Source organism: Apus apus, chromosome 1, assembly GCF_020740795.1.
Source record: "Apus apus isolate bApuApu2 chromosome 1, bApuApu2.pri.cur, whole genome shotgun sequence".
NCBI classification, from domain to species: domain Eukaryota; kingdom Metazoa; phylum Chordata; class Aves; order Apodiformes; family Apodidae; genus Apus; species Apus apus.
The window spans coordinates 174,477,100-174,500,099 of NC_067282.1; the positions used below are offsets into that span (position 1 = coordinate 174,477,100).

Here is a 23,000-nt window from a genome sequence, read left to right on the forward strand (position 1 = left end):
CCCGGCCCCAGAGCCCGGCGCCCCGTCCCAGCCCAGTGAGGGGCCGCGGCGGCCGGGCCGGGCTGGGCTGGGCTGGGCCGGGCCGGGCAGGGCAGGGCGAGGTGGGGTAAAAGCCCTCGCTATGGTGCCCAGCGCCCTGTATTGGGATCTGGTGGGCTCCTCCGCTCTTCTCAACCTGCCGGCGGCGCCCGGTTTCGGCAACTTGGGCAAAAGTTTCCTCATCGAGAACTTGCTGCGGGCCGGGGCGCCGCCGAGCCCTGCCCAGCTCCGTCCCCTCCCCGCCAGCCCCGTCCCCCTCAAGCTGTGCCCCGCGGCGGAACAAATCAGCCCCTCGGGGGGTCCCTACCCGACAAGATGGGCTTTTCAAGTGCTCAACCCCTCCGCGGCGGACAGCGGCCGCCCGCCAGCGCGGGCTCCGGCGGCAGAGAGAGGCACCGTCTTCCCGCCGGCAGCCACAGGTGAGCGCCGGCCCCTTCCAGCGTCCCCCCCCGGGGAGACGGGTCGGGACGGGAGGCGGTCGGAAGGAGCCTCGGGAGGGCTGAGCGGGGGGCGGCGGGGCGGGGAAGCCGTGCCCCGAGGGTGCCGTGCCGCCGGGACACCCTTCCCGCGGCCCGGTTCTGCCGGCCGGTGCTGCCGGCGGGGCTCCGACGGCCCGCCCGCCTCTGCGGCTGGCAGCGGGGCCCGGGGCGCGGGCGCGGGGCTGGCTCTGAGGGCAGCTGGACGGCGGCTTGAAACTGCGCGGGCCGGCGCGGCGGTGGGTGCAGCGAGTGCGGCGAAGCCTGGTGCTGGTAGCGACCAGCGCTTTTAGCTGCCCTTCCCGCCGTTCCTTCGGGTCTGCTAGTTCTTCACAGCCAGCAAAAGACGGTTCCGGCGAACAGGCTCCGGAAGGTATGAAATGTCTAGCTTTGGGAGAAAGACGAGCGGCCCTGCCCCCGTGGGCAGCGATGGCGCGGCAGGCAGCAGCCCCCTCCCCAGGTGCCCGGTTCCCGGGGTCAGCGAGGGGCGACGGACCGCGCTCTTCCTCTCGAGGAAAACTAATTCAAGCAAAGCAGGCAATTTAATGCAGGTTTTGAAAAAAACAGGGGCGCAAAAAAGGTCATCTTCAAAGCTGTGTGAAAGGCCCGTGATTAGCAGTTGGGGCGGGTGTCGAAGCCAAAGCCAGCGCCTTCCAGGGCGCTGGGAGCGGTGTCACCCGTGCGGCTGTGACCGCGCCCGGCAGCCCGGCCTGCCCGCGGGCAGCTGTCCGTCCGTCCGTCCGTCTGTCTGTCCGTCCTTCCTTCCATCCATCCATCCATCCATCCATCCATCCATCCATCCATCCATCCATCCATCCATCCATCCATCCATCCGTCGTCCGTGCCCCCGCCCGCCCGTCCGGCAGCCCCGCCGAGAGCTGTGTCGCTGAGTCGGAAGCAGAGAGTTCTACAAAACGGGTTTTGTGCCTTGAATATGCCGATTTTCATAAAAACACTTTTTTTTTTTTTTTTTTTCCGGTCGTGAATAGAGTTCGGAAGCATTTTTAGGAATGTGCACTTTGTCAGTCATGGAACTGTTTGAATTCAAAGTTTGTTTATAAAATTAGGTATTTGACTCGCCACATGTGTAGTATTTTGCCTTTCTGTTATATCAATTTATTTCAGCCTTGTGTGCCATCTCCTGAATTTTTATATATGATCGTGTAGTTTTAAATGTACTTAAAATAAAACAAACAGTCATATTTATTGAATTAAGGCTTTAAGGTTTGGAACCAAAAGGCTCGTTTTAGAACCAGAATTAAGAATTTATTTTTTTTTTAAGCATAATTTTACTTCATTTAAATCCTAATACCTGTTCTGCAAAATTCAAAGCAGTTTTTGATTCTTAAAAATAACATACTTTAAAGATAGGCAGGAGAGAGTCAGATATTCCAAATACTCCAGCTGCATATCAGTTATTTAAACATGTTTATTTTAAGTAACTTTAGGGCAGATCAGGAAACGAACAGCACGAGTATCATCTTTCTGAAATTAGGTGCACATTCTTCCCTCCCTCCCCAAAAAAAGCCCTAAAGAAAATGCTATGTGTGTGTAGAGAGCACATGTAAATGAGGAGATAACAAGATGTCCCAGCACTCATTGCTATAGGTAAACTTTTTCTGAGTATAACAGAAGTTCCTGAATGCCAAGTTTTTCAAATGCTTGCTTCCAGGATTACTTCTTTCTTTGATTGGCCTACAGTGGTACTCATGAACTTGGGAAGGTGTTGTAGGATTATCTAGTGGTTTGGAGCCGGATCCTATGTTTCTTCTGATGCCACAGCTTCCAGGGATTTCAGAGGGAGCTTTGAGGAAAAACATCGGTGACAAATACTAGGTTTCCTCATTCATTATGCACTCAGAAAAAAAAAAAGCCCCCTAAGGTAGAAAGATGGACAACAAAGATGTATATATTCTAAGAGGGATCTGTTGGTTCTTATCTGACTTACATGTCTTAAAGTGAAGATGGTTCTTAGGTGTCTAGACTTTCATAAATGTACGTTAGATTTCAGCTGTCCTGCCAAGCCAGATTTTGTTTTCTAAGGAGTCTGTTCTCTCTAGTGTGGGTGAATGCAGAGGGAGCTGTTCAGACTGGACACTTGCATTTGTGAGTAAGTCTTGTTTATGCAGTGATAGGGCAAAAGACTGTTTTGTCAGAATAAGAGTTTTAGCCTTGAGGGACTAATGAAGGTAGTTTAACTAAGAGATTTGTACCAGGTAGAATTTTTTAATGTAATGATTTTTGTGAGTATTCACTGATTTTTGTAAGGTTTTTGAGGAATAAACTTTCTTATTTGGACCCCTCAAATCACATGGCATTTTGGAAAATCTTGGTCTAAGTTTTTAGTAAGACTGTTGGACATGCTAAAACTTTCTTTTTTTTAATCTTTCTGAACTAGTGAATGCTCTGTAGATCATGCAGGGCCTAGAAGTGCCCTAACAAGCTAGCTTGGTATAATCCAGGATTTTTGAAATAAATTTTTTAAAGTTACAGTTAAAGAGAACTGAAAAATACCAGTAATCTGTATTGATTATGTAGTCCCAAATTCTAGTGAGGTCACCAAAAGTTGTCAGAGAGGAAGGAATATAAAATCACACCAGGGACTGAACTGAATATACTGAACCTTTTTACAGTTCCAAACCCAATGTGTATCCACAGCATCTATCAAAGAAAGACGTAAAGAAAGCACTCCATTTTGGGTACCTTCTAACACTCCATAAATTTGCTAAAGAATGACATCCTTTATTCTTTCTGTAAGCTGGAAAAAAAAGAATGAGTGGGATGGCACTTTCTATCTGTGACATCTGATCATGGTAGCTTTTCCCTTTATAACTCCTCAGCAACAAAGTTTAATCAGCAAATTTTCATTGCTGTAATTTACAAGTTTCAAAGGATTTAATTTGACCTTTCAAAGTGCTTATCTGGATACATATTTTGAGTTCTCCTCCAAAATTATCCTAAGTGAAAAAGTACTCTAAAAGTATCACACCATAAGAAGCATCCTCTAGTGAGTGGGCTTGAAATAAATATATTTGTTTGCAGAATATTAAAATAGTAACTTTTCATTTTTTTGTTGAGTTTTGAAAATGAAATGCAATCAAATCAGGTTTTTGAAATTGATTTTGTTTATTTTTATTTAAGAGTACAACTGCATGAATAAATGGCATATAACTTAAGAATGATAAGCAGAAGGAGCATTATTGCTAGATGATAAACTCACTTGCCTTTTACAACATTATGCCAGTTTATACCAGCCTGGGATATCTGCAGGCTTTCTGGCATCGTGCTCTGAAGCCCCAGTGCGGATGATGAAACACTGAATAGGGCCCACCAGCTCCAGCAGGCATAGGGAGCACTGTGCTTCTGTCTAGCTGCACTTAGTTTCTCCTAACCTCTGTGCTATAGGCCTGATTCTTCTCTTTCAAAACTTGTTGCCTGGATGAAATATATGTATAATTCTGCCCTCTGTTTTGTGAGACCTTTGCATTCAGTGTGTATTTGTAGCCCTGACTAGGTAAAGAAGTGCAGAATCTGCTTCTGCTGTTTCAACAATGGGATGTGTTCTGCTACTGCCTACAAACTTAAAATAAGCACTGTTTTAAAGCAACATTTCCCAGGGGAACGTATTTCAGCTATGTGGCTTATACTTGCACTGCCTGTTAAAGGAGGAGGGAAGCTCCAGATCAAAGTTCTGAGCAAACAATTGTCTGTTAAGCATGGAAGAAGTCCTCAGTTTCTGCTTGCTGATCTGGGTTTTGGGCCCTCTCCTGGTACTCTAGTCTTATAATTATCTTGTGGATAAATTATAAGACCTGACAGTTTTCCTCAATGTTTTCTGACATAGGAAAATTATCCAGAGGATGCTGAGATGCAGTCTTTTGTAGCACAGTTGCATTAAAGAGGTCCATTCCACATCTTTACTTACGACTTGGTTTCTAGAAGTATTGGCTGACACCAGGTCAGAGTGACCTCCTTGATAAATGTGAAGTTACTTGGCTACCTGAAATCATTTTCTGAAAACCTCTGCTCTTCTCAAGTAATTTGCCCTGGAGGAGGATGACAGTAAGTGCTTTACATCCTGAATGTACACATGCATGGCAAGAATCTGGCTTTCTGCTTTAATCTTGGCATTTTGATAGATTAACAGAGAAACGAAACTGAAAAGTGCAACAAAAGAAATAAATATAACAGTGAGATACTTCCTTTGCAAAACTTGCTGAAAAATTGAGCTTATGGGATTTTTGCCTAAAGTATCAGGGGCTTTTCCAGGCTAACTCTTTGGATCAGCATCAGTTTTTTCCCCTCAAGTGATGACAGCAATTATATCCTGCAACACTATTATTTTAATCAATATACCTTATTACTTGAATTACATAAATAAAGTGGGGTTTCTCCTTAATTTTGGACCCTCTCTTAGTGAATAAATGCTTACTAATTACTGATTTCAAACCAACTGGCAGCCAGAATGTGTCCTCAAGTGACATGTAACCCTAACTTTCAGTAAAATAGAAGGTAGGAAAGAGCATAGTGTTTTATCTCAGCTCCTTCTAGGCTTCACTAGCCTCTGGAACGTGCTACCCTCACTCAGGCAACAAGTTGACTAACAAGTCTCTGGATCTTCCTGTTTTGTAGGTGTTTTCTGGGGACAGAAAGTTTTTTTAGGGTGGGGAGATCTATTTGGCATTTTTTTTTTAACGCCCTGATTGCTAGGAGCACTGAGGCATCTTCATTGTTTTAAAAGTTTGTCTTTGGAAACAGAGAAGTTTCTGTACCCTTCAGAAATCATAGGCTGCATGCAGCAGCTTTTCCTGCTTCCAGTTAACTTTGTGAGCTGTTTATAATAGAGTCGGTTTGGGGTGCCTAGCATACCTTAAGAATGGCTGTAAAATGGCTTTTAAAGGACAAATCTTTGTTCTCATTGTAAGGTTGCCAGAGCTAGACTTAGTGCCAGTTGTTCTTTCCAACCCAGCCACCAGTCTGGCAGTCCAGACTCAGCGGGGAATATGAACATTGGCTGGCAGTGCTTTTGCCTCTGGCGACTCTTGCTGCAAAGCCTCTGAAAGAAAGAAGATCCTAAGTTTGGTCCTTAGTAAGATTTAAGTCCTGCCAGAAGATCTCCAGGCTGCACTGGGAAGACAAGTGGTGGGGTTTGTAGAAAAGGAATTCACAGAGGGGAAACCGTGGAGTCAATTATGCCTACAGTTAGCAGATTAACTTCTGAAAAATGTCTTTTTGTATTGCCAAATGAAATGGTCTTCTGAAACCTTGTAATATATTTTAAATGTTTTTAGAAAACCCACAAATGTGATAAGGATTAATCTCAAGGCAAGTTCTTGAGTGCAGATTTTGGGTTTTGTTGTACTGTTTTACATTAACAAATTCCCCTGAATTTCGAAAGGCAAGTTCTCTGCCTCCATTGTCCTACCAAAGGTGTTATGCATTCTTTGTGTAATGCAGCTCTGCAAAATAACTCTTAATATATACATTTTTCTAAATGGTACTTCATGGTCAGTCATGATCCATAGCAGAATTGGGATGGAAATACTTTAAATATGAAAATAATTGCAGGTATATAAGGTGGCAGGAGGCTTTTTCAAATGTCATATATATAGACCCAGATCCTTATAAAGTTAGGCATCTGAGTATTTTCAGTAACCTGGACTGTGTTTCTGTGAGGGGAGTTGTCACATTGGAGAAGTGGCCTTTGCATTGTGCTGAAAAATTTACTAAAATATCCTTTGAAAAGCTGCCTTTTCTGAAGTTGTAGCACATAATTCTCTTAAGGTATTTTTTATGTATGTTGCCCTCCTCCTCATGAATCTCAGACAGTTTGGTATTGTTTGTTGCAGTCCCCACCCCTGGAATCTTGTGGCTATGAATATCTCAGATTTCAGCTTGAAAAGGTATTTCCTTGTGCAAATGTAAAAAGACTAAAAGCCCCATGTGTTTACAAAGAAAAGCAAAAAGAAAGAAAAGGAATTCACCCTTTGTTATGTTTTCACTCTAATGTTTAGCCAGTCTTGAGACTTTGGGTGATTAAATGGTGCATTTTGGCCAGTTGTGAGATTTCAAGTTAGGGCTGCAATAGTGAAAAACCAGTGAATTGTTCTCTTACAGCATATGACCCTAATTTTACCTTGCTTGAGGAAATGATTTCTAAACAAATTGCAATATGTTGAAAATCAAAGAAAATAACCTCAGTGCCTTTATAGCTGAATTTTATAATTTTTTACAGAGTTTTTATGGCTGTAGATAGGGTTGTGTTTTTATGACATTACCTGTGAAGGATAGGAAGAAGGTCATGGTAATTCAGCTGTTTGGCAAAAAATAAATGATTAATGTCATTGTCTAAATACCTTGCCTAGTCCATAGTCAATACAGAGAGATGCCTTCTGAGAATGTCACAGTTTACCTTCTTAGACATGTATTTTAAGATGATGAATTGTTACATAGAGCTATTTACCTCTTCTCATTGACTGTGCAGGAGGCCTTGACAAGGACCTTAGACCACACAATGAACTTTTAGACAGAGAAGTGACAGTAGTGCCCCTTTTGACAAGAACTGTTAGGCAGAAAGTGCTGGGGCACGTTACCTCATGGGCATCTTGAAGAAGTATGGAGCTGGAGACAATGATGGTGCATCCACAGCTGTCCAATCCATGATCTCTCTTCTAAATAGCCAGGCTGTGTACAAGGCATGGGAAGGGTGGAAGCCACATTTACTGCTGGCACCAGGAGACCCATGTAGTCTTTGGCAAATGGTGTGGGGTTTGGTTGTTGCTTTGGGTTGTCACAGAGATGAAATCTGACCATGCATTGTCACCAGCACAGGGCACTTGTGTTTCCTCAGGCAGAGAAAAACATGTACAGCAAATCATGCCGTAAAAATTAGACCCATGAATGATGCCTCTGAAAACTGATGGTGCTTCACATGATCTCAGTTGATCTGTAGTGTGACTGTCAGCCACTACATTGCAGTGGATGTAAGGAAACGATGACCATGCTATCAGCACGTTTCAAGCCCTTTTTGGTGTGACTACTCTGCTAATTTTGAAAGCCCTGTGGAGACCTGACATAAAAATGCAAGTCCACTTCTCACATCTGCTTTTTGTGCAGGATTTCAAAAAATACATATTTAGAAGTTCAAAATTCTTTTTGTGAACATTAGCTAATATTTTACAGCTGATGTGCGAATGCTGCTCTGGTCTGCCCTTTTGGCTTGATGATCTCTGAGTGTTCATGGAGTCCTGTTTTACAGGAATAGATGGGAAGCGAGTAGACAGTGACTTTTGGGAGTGGAGGAAATCCAGCTCTGAGCAATGCTGTACCACAAGCGCTCGCAGTAAGCTTTGCCAGCTGTGTGGTGGTGACTGCCTAGGCAATGGCTGTTGCTTCCTCCTCATGGCCAGGGACTCCCCTTCAGCTGGCTGAAATGCTTTGGAGGTGCAGAACTGCTGCTGGAGCGTTGTACTCTAAACACAGTAACTGCCGAGGACAGAGAGCCAAGGATCACTGCAGGGCCCAGGGCTTGGGGTTCAGGAGAAGTGCTGCCATGTGGCTCAGATGGACCACTAGCCTGGCAGAGCCACTGTTGGACTGTTTGCAGGGAGCTCTTAACGACATGAAACTCTCCTGCAGCTTTGCAAAAGCTTGCCTTAATCGTAACCAAGAATGGGCATAGGTAGGAAATTACAGTTTATTTGTGCCTGCTTTATGGGCACAAAGCATCCAAGATTCTGAAATTAAATGGGATCATTTTATCAATAATATTTTCAATTTGCCTGCCAGGGCTGGAGGCTTGGCATCACTGTGGGGAGCATTTAATGTGGATTTAGCAATACTTGGAGAATTCAAGGACTGCCTTTGTGCAGCTTGAGGTCTCTCTGTTCCTGCTCTTACTGATTCTTGTTGGCTGGCTCTAGGCAGCTGTCTCACTCACTCTTCAGAGGTGTTTTAGCTCTCTTCATGGGATTGTACAACATTTTTATCAGTTAGCTATAAAAATCCCCAACAAACTGCATGTGCAGTGAAGGAGCCATGTATGGGTAATACCAGAAGTTTACCATCTTTCACTTTTCCTCAATAGTCAGTTTTTCTTTGCCCCTTTCCACTTTCCTGCTGGCTAATGGCCAATACTATTTCCCAAGACATTACACAACACTAGGATTAGAAAAAGCAAATAGTGCCTTAAATGACACACCATTTAAAAATTGCATGTCCATTTGAACTGAATTACATTTAGCAACCTTACTCTCAAAATGGTGGATAGTTAGAGGGACAACTTCTAGTTCCACTGTTGGCATGACTTCTTACTATGGGAGGGATTTTGATTCTAGAATATCTTCAGAGCTGGAAGTATATTTTAGAATATCAGGATCTGATCAAATCTTGGAGTTTTAGCACTGGATAAGCTGGAGGTCCATTTGAATGTTTAGAGTAACTGTATTGCTTGTGAAATATTTTGAATTCAGAAAGCTGAATGTAAATAAGCATTATTACAAAAAATATTCATGCAGCAACAATGTCTAAAAAATTTGGCTTTTGTGAAAAAATAGGAATAAATTATTGATTTCATTTTGGATATATCATCCTATTTATGACCGTATAAATTTTCTTTTAAGGCATGTAGTACAGTTTTTGGACTGCCAAAATACACTTATACCCTACTCTGATATTTCATTTTCATATGTCTGTGAAGATAAACCTGTAAAATCTCACTCTTGTGAAATGCTTAGTTCCTCACAGTCTCTATTTTTATGAAATAGGAATGCTAAGCAGAAAAGGAACCCTTGGAGACGTTCAGAATCCTCCTGGACATGTTGCTGTGTAATCTGCTCTAAGGCATCCTGCTCTAGTAGAGGGGTTGGACTAGATGATCTCCCGAAGTCCCTTCCAAGCTTTACCATTCTGTGATTCTGTGGTCGTGAATACAAATTATTAGGTTTTGGCCCATGGTTAATGGATACTCCACATGGCTGGAAGCAACAGCTGCATTGTGGTTATAGTGTTATTAATTCTAGCCAATAAATACAGAACTGATATTCTGACATTTCAGCAATTTTCAGCCATGTGTCAACAGAAACAATGTTTCCTTCAGATTGTTTGACTAACAAATACTGGTAGAATGGCCATGATGTATGTGACCATAAAATAAAAGCATAGACAATGCTTTCTGTATGTTGCCTCAGCCCTAATACGTATTTTGTCATTCCTACAAGTACAATCATAGCATACTTCTGAACATACTTCTGAAATACGTGTAGCTTAAATATATAATTTTTCTCTAAGCAATTTTAATTCTGTTAATGCAGTTTCACACAGACAATGGAAGCCATTCAATACAATGAATATTCTCTGCTTTTTATATTAAGGATAAAAAATATACTCATATGTGTTAGGTTGAAGCATTAACATTTTTCTCTACAGAGGACTCTAAGGTACAGTTGATTATCCCTGTATGATGCCAGATTTTTTACTGATGGACCTTTGTGTCAGTGATACAGATTGGTTTGAGTGCAACAGCTTCAGTAGACTGCACCTGAGGATGTAGTTTGTTAAACCTAACATAGAATTCACTTGAGTATCAGTGTAGTTGGAGCACAGTAAAGTAGTTAATAAACTAGAAGTATCCATTGGCTATGTCCCCTCCCTGGAGGTGTTTAAGGCCAGGCTGGGTGAGGCTTTGTGCAGCCTGGTCTAGTGTGAGGTGTCCCTGGTCATAGCAGGGAGGTTGGAACCTGAGGATCCTCAAGGTCCCTTCCAACCTTAACCATTCTATTATTCTATAGAAAGACACAATGCCATTGTTTATTCCACAGGATCTAGCATAAATCAATCCTGAGAAATGGCCTCAAACACCACTTGGTTCAGAGTCACATGAGGATGTATCACCTGCATCATCTTTCTTACGCAAATGTTCTGCCTTACAGGGAGGGGTACGTGACACTCAGGCAGAAAGACAGCAGTTCGTTGAGGGAATTAAGTGGAATGCTCAAGAAAGCCAGAAGCATGATTTCCATCAACTTGAGCAGAATTAGTGCTCTACTGTTTGCATCATGGTGCTGTGCTAGTGGCATTGAATCATTGCCAGCAACATCCATGGAAATATATGGCTCATTTGGGATTTCCTCAAGCACAATGTCTCACGTTTTGACCCTGATCCATCTCCTGACCTTTATGCTTGCAGCTTGCTTGTTGAGAGACATAGTGAATGAAGAAAACCTATCCTTTCCAATCCCTCTGTCTTTATTTGCAGGAACATGCTACCTATCTGAAGCAATAACTTACTCAATTCTGATTTATCCATGTCTCTTGCTTGTATCACATATCATAATGAGCCACACATTATCAAAAAAGAGCAAAGAACTAGAGAGAGTTAAGAAACTGTAAAAGGGAATATCAAGGACAGGCTGACAAAAATTGTATGACCTGAATAAGGTGTTTGAGCAATGATAAAGGGGAATAGGGCATTCAAGGAGCACTTGAAGTGTTCGAGAAGGAAGCAAGGAGATTGCATATGGTACCTCTAGGTTGTATTTTTAGAAGCAGGTGACTTGAAGGGAAACTTGATAATGGCACAGGGAACATGGGTCCCAAGGAAGGGAGGAAAGCTCCTCACCTGGGAGTTTGGAAACTGCAGCAGATAAAACAGTAGCAGCAGATAAAATGTATTGTCAAGAACAGGCTCTCAGGTTCAGGAGGGTGCCTGTGATTATCTGGAAGGTGTTTTCCTTCTCCATCTCCTCTGCTGCTTCAGTTACAGTCAGATTTTTTTCCAATTTATACACCCCACCAGTTGTGTTGAAGCCCCTTGGATATGTGAGACAGCTAAAATTTGGCTTCACATTCTTGCCTCTTAAGCTCTTTAGGACACAGTTTCACATTTGATAGTCTTCTGTGAAAGAGGAGCTTTAGAATATTAATGCCTTATATAAATAATAATTATTGTAAATTAAGCAATACACTTCAAAATAGGCAATTAGTTCCTCTGGGAGCATATTTATATTTAATTAGAAACAGTAAAGTGTTGATAAAAACCTGCAGTAATAGAATGCTTATAAATTTGTAATTACAGTTGAAGACATTTTCTTCTAAGCTTGTATGAAATCAGACAAAAATAGAGGTAAATATTTTAAAAGTGTTTAGAGTTAGGCTTCTACAGTAATAGTTTATTGCTTTGGGAGATCAGCAGATTTGAACATCAGAGAAGTTATTCAGATGCCCTAATAAATACTCAGGAACATAATTTTGGATGATCTTTGTTTTTAATTTGAGTAGAAAAAGCTTTGAAATTTAAAACATGACTTAGATACATTTATCTATTTATCTGTCTTTCTGATTATCTATGTCTTAATTTTTTTAATCTAAGTATGCAGTTAATTTTTTTATTAATTAATCAGGTTATTTATAGAGATTTAAAAAAACCTATAGTACAAAGTCTAGAGCTGTTTATTTTCTGCCTAAACCAAGACAGGAAAGGGACATAAATGTTTTGATGCTGATCACATTTTATAAGCATACATTTCTAGCAAGGGTGATGGATCTATTTTCAAAAGCAAAAAATACTCCAAGTTTCACAGTTGAGTAGTACGAGCAGAAACTTAAAGGTACTTAAGAGTAATGGAAAAGCCCATGAGTTTCCAAAAAAAAAAAGTTAAGGGATTATTAGATAATGAAGACTTTTCCAAGATTTGGAAGCATTTTTTAGACATAACAGAGACTTTTGATTCATTAGTTTAAAAAAATAAATTATACATTGTTTACCAAGTATTACCTAATTCTGTGGGATGACATTGCAATTTTTTTTTTATTAAGCAGAGCCTTTTTCAGTAAGTGGTTCATTTCAGTTTAGAACATTGTCCCAGCCAAAATGAGTTTACCATCAGGATAGCAGAATCAGTCCCTGGAGTTTGTGCCTGTAGATCTCAGCTGTATTGTCTCATTGCATTTTATATAATTTATTCATAAATGTTTGTTTTGTATTGAAGACCTTATTGTTTGACTACTAATAACAGCATTGGAGTATAAGCAGAAGAGATAATTTTTTTCTAGGATATCATGCTTCCTAGAGTTATTGAAAATAACTTTTTCAGATGCATTGTACCATATACATTATACCATATGCATCAATATACTGATTATTTCAACAACATATTATTTAAACAACATGTTCAATCCCAGTAGTTAGGGAGAAAAACCTTGTAATCATAGAAATTACAGAAGTAAATTTCAAATCTGCAGAGTTACATCCTTAGATATATATACTGAGAGTCTTGCATATTGTATTTAAGTTATACATGTAAAATAGCCTTGCTAAATTGAAGAGCAATTACTTGGTTGATCATTGTTTGCCTTAAAAATATCACCATCTTGAAAAAAAGGAGAAAGAACTCGTGGGGCAGGACTTTACACACTGACTTTCTGGAGGACTGTTGTTATGAATATCACCTAAGCTCAATGGATAATCAATTAGATCTATGCTTTCTTTGCAGCTCTTTCCAAACACTTTTTTCTCCGAGCCCCGCCATTCTACTCAGTATGCTGTGGTGGGTCCTGTCAGCACCCTGCATCCCCCACTGCTTTTCCAAGTAAGTTTTTATGCTTCATCAGTAATGCTTGAGTTATTCTGTAAACCAAAGCAGCAGGATTTAATGTGTTCTGGAAAACTAATTGGTAATGCAATGGCAGCAGCTAATTCCTTAGTAAAATCACAGCAATTCTATTCAGAGGGTTTCCAAAGATTTATCAAACTTAAGTACACTGAGCAATTGTGAGAGGTTTCTAATGGCATTGAGACACCCAGGCAGAGCTAACCTAGGAAAGCTCCTTTTCAGTTTGCTAGAAAAGATTCTTTAAAATCAGTAACTCTTTTAAAAATCTGTGTCAATAAACATTTGCAAATAAGAGCTGAAAGATCTTTAAATGGATGCTGCATTTTAATGTCTCTTAGGGGTAAATTATGATTCAGGAAGCCTTAAGATTAAATAAAACAGACATTGTTTTTCTAGCAGTCAAATGCATGGACACATTTAATTTGTTTTTCTTTTATAATTACAATGTAAAAAATTGAAGAAGTAGGTTGAAGACAAATTTGGCCAGTATATGTTCAGGATTAAGAGCTGGAACACACTTTCATCTAATCCAAATCTACATTTAATTTTGATTGCGAAGTTTCCGTGCCATAGTGTAAGAAGGGATATTTGTGATTTTATCTGTTTATGGCGCAGGAATACAAGCAGAAAAGTCATTTCTTAGTTCTTCAAATTGGAGAAAAAGCACAAATTGCCTTGCAAATCCAGATGAAAATTGGAGCTTATGTGTGCTTTAGCATACACTTTTTTATCAGAGTCGCTTTCAAAGCCTTCCTGACTACGTGCATGCGTTTTATGAATGTTTCAGAAGGGCAGTTGCTAAGTTGAATGATTCTTGACAAGTGAGGCAGCAAATGCTGGCAGTTTAATGAGCTGCAAGTTTCTGAGCACCTCTTTAGGGGGCTGACACTTTCCCACAGAGCATTTTACATGGCCTCGGCTCTCCCACAATGGCTGACAGCACCATGACCAATCACCACTTTCACTTTACTCATCCACACGCGACCTCACCACAATTTTTCACTGTGCAGATGAACTTTAGGAACCATTTCACATTGAAAAGGCCTGGGCAAGGGTCAGTTGCCCTTTTGTATGGCCATAAAGCAATACTCTATGTGCCAGTCTTTTCTCCTGTCTCACATTCCAAGAGATTTTCTGGACACCATTTAAAGCACTTGACTGAAAAATAAAGCAGTGAATGAAACTGACTTTTATAGACTCATTCTAGCTCATCTTCCCATATAACCCTGTCTACCTGAAAAGGGATTTAGTGGATGAGCTGAGTGTATACAGGGACTTGCTGAATACATAGGCCCATTATCAACTGTGGGGATTGTTTATTAACCAGGACTGATACACTACTATTTTGGAAGTGACCTATTAATTGTCCATTTAACTAGAATGTATTGAGTTCAAATGAAAAAATGGAAACCATGACTAAAGCTTTTACTTGCTCCTTCAAGGTGGTCTCTGCCACGAAGGCAAATGAAGATTGTTCCACAGATTAAGAGGACATTTATCACTATATATTAGGATACAAAGGAACTACTTAAAAAAACCCGAAGCAAAACAAAAATCAAACCAGCAACACAGGAAATAGTTGGTAATAGATTTGCATTTATGTCAGCAGAGCACTAAACCTTCTGATGCACGTTCAGAGTGACAGGCTGCAAACTGACTCACAAAATTTCATTTTGGTGGAGTTGTTGTAATGTACAAATGACTGCCTGTCCTGCTGTACTGAAAAATCCTTTAATCAACAACCAGAGTTTAGTTTTCATGTGAGCAATCAGCATGCACTTTGGGATATGACTATTGTTTAAAAATTTTTCTAGACTAGTCAGTTGTTGGTGAGTCTTCATTATCCCAAACAAAAGTTTCAAACTTTTTGACCCAGTGGCTGTTTGCTATACCCTGTGAGCATTCTACTCATCATTAAATTTTATTTAGCTAATTTTTAAAAATCAGATACATATTGTGCCTTAGAGTGTGTAGATTCTTCACCCTTAAGTTAGTCTAATACAGGTATTAAGATGTACCCTACACACTGCCTGTACTGAAATTAATTGGCACTTTGGGGCTCCAGCAGGAGGTTGTTTCTTTGCTGATTGACTGTTAACAACCAGCCAGGCAAGACAGATTTTAAGGGGTCACATAATCTGGCATCCTCTGTTCTTGGCTGACAACTCCATTGTGGAATGGAGGCCAGAAGGCAGGGACCAACCCGTTATGCCTCTTGCCTCACTGGTGTCTCTTAGCCTGTGGTGAGGATGAGAGGAGGTACCACCTTATTTGTTGTCAGACTATACCTTCCTGTAAAGTTGGTGATTCATCAGAAGCTACTTGGAAGCTACCTGGTAAAAGGTACCTAAATTTACTGAAGTTGAGCAAGAAGGAGAGAAAATATGTTCAAGAAGGGCCAGTGTTTGCCTCCAGCTTCGTGGGCAGGATGGAAGCTTGGGGCTGTGCACTCTCAGGGAAATATGAATCCAGCCTGCCCTTTGCAGAAACCTCCATTGTGGCATTCTGACTTCTGTTCTACACATAGTTTATTTTGGTTTGGATGGAGTCTGACTGTGTGTCACTGTGTCATAAATACCAGGACAGTACCAGTAGGTTATGATTTTTGTATCTGATCTCAAATATAATTTTGAAATTTGAAATACATCTGTATAAATTTAGACTTCTTTATATTATAACATTTTAAATCGTACTTTTTGTCACAGGCTATTATGGGGGATAAATGTAAAGATGGGTTCTTAAGGACAGAAAAATTTAGGAAAGACATGCCTAGCAGCATGCAATGGTCCCATTTGATAGTGGCAGTGTATCTTAAGGAAGGATTGTTGTGTACTTTCTGAGCTCCTAATATTATTCCTCTGCTGGTCAGAGCTGGAGGCAGGATGCAGGGGTAATGTATGTAGTATCAAACTAGACACACAAGCACCTCAAAAGTATTTAGTCAACTTTGCAAGACATACACATATACACTTCAGTTTTTCATCATTATACATACACAGTTCTATAATATCCTCAGTATATGTATGTTTGTTTCTCTGTGGGTTTTTAAAGATATGCATACCCATGAGTAAATATATATAATACACAGAAGCTGAAATGTGGTGTAGCCCCAAGGAACAGTTTGTGAAAGATACATCTGAATTTAATTAGTATTTTCAAGATCATCATATAGAATTACAGAATCATAGAACAGTAAAGGTTGGAAGGGACCTTAAAGATCATCTAGTTCCAACCTCCCTGCTAGAAGCAGGGACACCTCACACTAGACCAGGCTGCACAACATCTCATCCAACCTGGCCTTGAACACCTTCAGGAATTGGACTTTCACAGCCTCCCTGGGCAACCTATTCCAGCACCTTACTACTCTCATGGGGAAGAATTTATTCCTGATGTCAAACCTAAATCTATGCTCTTTCAGTTTAAAATCATGACTCCTTGTCCTGTCACTGCCCACTCTGGTGAAAAGCCCCCTCCCAGCTTCCTGTAGGCTCCTTCAGGTACTGGAAGGCTGCTGTAAGGTCTCCCTGGAGCCTTCTCTTCTCTGGGCTGAACAGCCCCAACTCCCTCAGCCTGCCTTCATAGCAGAGATGTTCCAACCCTCTGATTATCATTGTGGCCCTTCTTTGGACCTTCTCCAACAGGTCTATATCTTTCCTGTCCTGAGGGCACCAGAACTGCACGCAGTATTCCAGGTGGGGTCTGACCAGAGCAGAGCAGAGGGGCAGAATCACCTCCCTGGCCCTGCTGGCCACACTTCTTTTGATGCAGCCCAGGATGCAGTTGCTCTCTGGGCTCCAGCACACACTGGTGGCTCATGTTGAGCTTCTCATCTACTACCACCTCCAAGTCCTTTTCCTCAGGACTGTTCTCCAGCCATTCTTCCCCCAGCCTGTATTTGAGCCTGGGGTTGTGCTGACCCAGGTGCAGGACCTTGCACTTGGCCTTGTTAAACTTCATGAGGCGGACATTGGCCCAACTCTTAAGGCCGTCAGGGTCCCTCTGGATGGTGTCCTTTCCCTGTAATGTGTCAACTGCTTTACACAGCTTGGCACGTAGCTTGCTGGGGATACACACAATCCCACTGTCCGTGTCTCCCACAAAGATGTTGAACTGCACTGGTACCAATACTGACCCCTGAGGAACACCACTCGTCACTTACATCTATTGGGACACTGAACCATTGATCACAACTCTCTGGGTGTGGCCATCCAGCCAATTACTTACCCACTGAGTGGTCCATCTGTCAAATCCATATTTTACCAGTTTGGAGACCAGGATGTTGCATGGAACAGTGTCATATGCTTTGCACAAATCCAGGTAGATGACATCAGTTGCTCTTCCACTATCCACCATCTTTGTAACCCCATTGTAGAAGACCACCAAATTAATCAGGCACAATTTCACCTTAGTGAAGCCATGTCACCAGTCACCTCTTTACTTTCCATGTGCCCTAGCAGACTTTCCAGGAGGATCTGTTCCATGATCTTTCCAGGCACAGAGGTGAGACTAACTGGCCTGTAGTTCCCCAGGTTTTCCTTTTTCCCCTTTTTAAAAACAGGGGCTATGTTACTTTTTTTTCTGATCAGTGTGAACCTCACCAGAGTGTCAGGATCTCAAATACGATGGACAGAGGCTTAGCAAAATCTATTGGTCAAATGTATTTACTTCCCTCCCCACTACAGCTAACTAAAGTAGACTTTTTCATGAAATAATGTATGATCTTTTAGAAAATCTGCTTTACATGGGAATTTTGCCATTGGCTTTGATATGAAAATGATCCTTGAGGGAAATTAAAGAGCAGCACAGCTGTTCAGCTGCTGTAACTATAAACTGGGATGGCAATCTTGGCCCATGTATGTGGAAAGGTGCCATCAGCAGGAAGACAGCTTCCATCTGTAGAGTCTTATCTTGCATGCGATACAAACCAAAGCCATCTTTGTGTCTGCCCTCTTGCAGAAAGATTGTAAGTGTTGGTGGCTAAATAGCCATGGCACAGGTCTCTGCATCAAAGGGCAGCTCTTTCCTGGCCTGCTTGCAACTGCCCTGAGCAATCATCCCATCCAACACTTGGTGACAGGCCTGTTCAACTGTCCTCTGGTGCTGCTCCCTGGATGAGCATTAAGGGCAGCCAGGAGTGCCAGATGCATACCAAGCTTCACCAGGGACTGCTCCCCATTCACCACATCCTTCTAGGGCAGAGGGAACATGGAAAAGCACTATGGCTTTAGGTTGAGGATGTGAAGAAGGTTAGAGATTTATCTGGATTTGTGTTTTCTGTGAGGCAAATGAAGGGACAGTATGAGCACTTCTACTTCTCCACTGCAGCTTTTTCCCCCAACTTTGAAGCTGTTTTCCAGGGTAGGGTTCCCTCTAGGCATGGATCAAGGGGATGTGACTGGATGCATTGAAAACTCTCCTCCCAGGACTTGCTGCGAGATGTAAAAGGATTAGAAACCAGGCTGAAAGGAATAAATTCAAATACTTCCCAAGTCCTGTAATAAAGAAATTACTGCGGTTTCCAGAATGAGTAAGTGAATGGCCAGGGATTTTCTGAGAAATAGCTCACTCTGAAAGCCTTTCATGAATCAACAAAGCTAAAGAAAGCCTATTTAGTTTTTTTTAATCAGTATTACAGTCCACTTTTATCTGGTTCTGTTTCACACAAGGAGAAAATACACTAGGAAAACTTGCTGCAGTTCACTCAGTGATGATAACATGCAAAGGAAAGTGGAGACATTTCTCCCTGACTGTGTTTGAATTTTACAGCTGCATGGGCCCTGTGTTAATGTTCCTTTATGAACTCATCTGATTTACTTTTTACCATGTCAAGGGGAGACTTCTGACCACTGACAACACCTCTAGATCCAAGTGAGGATTTAGTCGTTAATGAACATGACTGAAGCATTACGACACGCTTATAACACCAACAAATCAAAAGCAGGACAGTAGTCTGCTAGCATTATAATGAACGACACTTGATATTTCTCTGATACTATGTGAAACTCTCATCCATTTCCTCTAGGAGAGGAAAGTGTCCTGCCTCTTCTGACCCAGGAGTCTAACTCCAAAGCCCGGAGAGGTATATTAAGAAGAGCTGTCTTTTCTGAAGACCAGAGGAAAGCTTTGGAGAAAATGTTTCAGAAGCAGAAGTATATCAGTAAAACAGACAGGAAGAAATTGGCCATTAGCCTGGGTCTAAAGGAGTCTCAGGTAAGTAATGATAGAACATCTGTGACTTTGTCTTTTTGAGGAAAAATCTTTAAAATGACTTTGAAGAAGGAAAAGTGAACAGCGCAGGGGCAGCCCTGAGCTCCTTCACCGAGCAAAGACCTCAGTAAATCAATGGCAGTTTTATCCAACGAATGTTTGAACAGGTTCCTAGTTTATTTTCTGGAAGTGTACATTTAGAAGTTGATTGCTCCATTTTCACACAAGGTGGGAGAAATGCGACCTCTGCATTGAATTTCCATCTCCCATTTAGCTATCTGACAGAGCCCCTTCAGGGGCTTTTGGGGCAGGGAACTATGCTTCATCCCACTACCTGGTCCAGTGATCCAGGCAGAACACAGCAGCACATAGAGCCCTCCTGCTTTCCTCTGAGCACCCTTTGCACTCGCAGGTGAACAGCTAGTGATATTGCAGTTAACAGCACTTGCTCTGAAACCGTTCTGCCCCAAGAGACAGGCAACCATCCCTACAGAAAGAAACTTACCTGCACAAGGAGAGAGATCCTCAGAGCTGAGAGAAACTATAGAAGGAAAAATTTTGTAGGGTGACCTTCTGAAATGCTCCCTCTTACCAATTCACATTTCGTGGGATTTTTCACATGAATTGGCCTGCTGCAGGAATTCAGTTTAGCTGAGGTTCTAAGCCCTCCAGTGAGCTGTTCTAACTGAACAAGTACGTTAAAGGTGGTGCTGACTGGCAGTAGCCCAATCTGGAATCTCAGGGGCCTAACCTATCTGCAGATAAAAACAAAGGAAAAGTGCCTGTCTGGAAGAGCCCAAAACCTGAAAAACAGTGGAAAAAAATGTTTTTGAGAGCATGCAACAGCAGAAAATGAACATGGTAGCCACTGGTAGGTGGGATTCTAAAGGTGCTGGAGTAGACACAGATCTCTAGAGAACAGCTGAAAGAGAGTGAGAGAGTGACAGTACAATTTTACTTCTTCATATGCAGTGGGAGTAAAAGTGCTTAAAATATATATTGCAGAAGCTGTCTAGGGGAAAGAAAAGCCTGAGAATGGTGATGGGAGTTTTGATCATCTTTATCTTGGAGATTTTCAGAACTTAACAAGGCTCTCAACAATTTGATCTAACTTTGCAGTTGGCTCCACTTTGCCCAGGAGGTTAGATTTTGTGATCTGGTGTGGTTCCTTGCAGACTGGATGACTCTGACCCCATTGCAAGCACTGCAACTATAAACAAAAACAAGCAGCAGAGTGTGGTGCTTCTCAGTGTTATGAACAGAGCTGCAATCTGCACGATAAACGATTTCAATGAAAATGTGCAATTGTACTCCCCAGTGTGGTGCCTAAAAATTTCCCTGTATGTTGTCAAATTTCTAACATTACATGTATTTCATTGAGTTTTTCTTCTGTGTTCTTAATATTCAGGAGAGCTCAGGGAAGTAAAAACTGACATATAGATAACAACTACCACTACAGGAAAATAATTTAATAATACGGATAGACCAGATGATGCCTATATCCTCTTTTTTTTTTTTTTTTTCTTCTCATGAAAGGAAGAGCAGTTCCCATGAAGGCTACATCTTCATTTTTCTGACCAGTGATGCTGGAGGAACAGTACCTGCCACCTAAGGCAATGATTTTCAGACCTTTGAAAGCATAGCCCCATTGTCTTCATATCAAGTATCTGAATACTAGAACTAGATGCAAATACTTAAGAAAAAATAGAACACAGTCTGAATAATTTGACTGATCTCCCCCTCTGTTTCTTCTCTTAATGTGAAACTAGTTCGTAGAAGGGTATTTCCAACTAGTTCCTAGATGTGTGTTTCTCCAAGCTTTTCTCAGCTTTCCATAAATGTCTTTGAATGCTTGTGATCAAGCTTTGCAACTGGGAAGTTTTCAAAAAATTGATTTTATCTCAAAAGCACATGGATTCTAGGCAACTCCTGGAAAAATGTAGTCAGGCAGACAACGTATCTTTAAATCCTCACTACTGTGTTATATGTCGACACACATTTTGAAGCTATTTGGCAAAGCTGTTTTTAGCTATGCTTGTGAATAGAACAGTCATAGTTTTTAGAGCCTCATTTAAATACAGGGCTTCACAGCACCAGTAATATAACATAGTTTTATTAATGATAATGCCAATTTACTCTGAGAATACTTTTCTGTCTAGAAGGATGTTGATACAGGAAATGGATCTATCTATAATCACTGGGCTGTCCTTTATCCAGTCTAAACCAAATAATCACCTTTTTGAATTGGTAAAAGTCAAGCAGAGTATTTAGCCCAGCTGTAGTAAATAGTGAAGGAAAAATCCTCAGATAATGTCAATCAATGAGCTTCTCTGGTTCTACTATAGCAGTGAATAAAGAAGGAACAACATGAAACTAAGGAAAAAAAGCCCCCTTATTAGGGCAAAATTATTTAAATAAAATAATGTAATAAACTCTCTTTAATTTGCAAACAGGTGAAAATTTGGTTTCAGAATCGAAGGATGAAGTGGCGAAACTCCAAAGAAAAAGAAGTGCTTTCAAACAGGTGCCTCCAAGAAGAAGGTCTTGAGGAGAACTACCTCTCACAATCCACCATGAATTTTACCTCCCCGTGCCAATCTGTGTGGGAAGTATCTCAGGAGCCGGCAAGTCCAAGGTGGAGGGAGAATTCTCCAGGAAATTCTGAAAGACTGACTAGTACACAACCACCTCCAAGAGCAAATTCATCACAGAGTCCACTCTATTTGTATCCTGACCAAGACACTGCAAATAAGGCAGTTACATCATCAGCCTAAGGAAATAGGGCCAGTTTGTAAATTGAGTGGAGAGCACAGGCTTCAAGTCAGCAGTCTTCTAAAATTAACAGTATTTGGACATTGTAAAGCTAACTAGTTTATGCCTCATAAATTTGCTAAAGTCTAACACCATTAAAATGACAAACAACTAATGATTTAAGAAATATTCTTCAATATTCAGTCTTTTCTTGTGTCTTTTTCAGTCTTGTACTGACCTGAAAAGTGAAATAGGAACTGATGGTAAGTAAAATGAAGAGCACGAAGCTGAAGTGCTCTGATGTATACACCTGTGCTGTATACGATGCTCATTAAAAACACACTGATAGAAATTCACTTTTATCTCTCACTGCAGTCAGACTAATTAATTACTTTTGTGCAGAAGATAAGAATAATCCTGTTTCCCTCAAGATATTAAGTTGCTTCTGGTTCTTCTTGAAATTCATTAAATGACATAGTAGGTTCATATTACACAAACTTATTTTTAGTATCTTTTCTCCACCTGTCCTCACCTACTTCAGTATTCAGTTAGTTGTAAATAGCATGGTCACAGGTCAGATGATAACCCTGGTAAAGTATGCAATACTAAAAGGCAACAAATCAACCCCGTAAAATATTCTGTGTTTAAATTACTTTGTTGTGAATGTGTACTGGAAAGTGCAGTTCACTAACTCCTGTCTTTTCTCCCATGGATGTACCTTCTGGAATTCAGTGGCTTTTGTTAGACTGTTAGTGCAATCTCTAGTAATCTCTTCTGTATTTCAAAACTGTAATGGCAACACGCAGAACTGTAGCCCATATGCACTAAGGAACAGAACTATAATTGGCAAAACTGCCACTACAGCCATCTCAGAGAAGCACTTAAGAAGATGGCATACATACTAGCCTTATTCCTG

At 41.2% G+C, this 23,000-nt stretch overlaps 1 protein-coding gene across 1 annotated transcript; it reads left to right on the forward strand.

Annotated features, from left to right (window-relative positions):
• Positions 1-40: 40 nt before the first annotated feature.
• DBX2 (developing brain homeobox 2) lies at positions 41-22,256 on the forward strand. Its single transcript, XM_051613093.1, has 4 exons — positions 41-458; positions 13,007-13,102; positions 19,149-19,336; positions 21,787-22,256. The coding sequence occupies exons 1-4, from the start codon at positions 122-124 to the stop codon at positions 22,105-22,107; spliced, it is 942 nt and encodes a 313-aa protein (XP_051469053.1). The 5' UTR covers positions 41-121; the 3' UTR covers positions 22,108-22,256.
• The last annotated feature ends 744 nt before the right edge of the window (positions 22,257-23,000 follow it).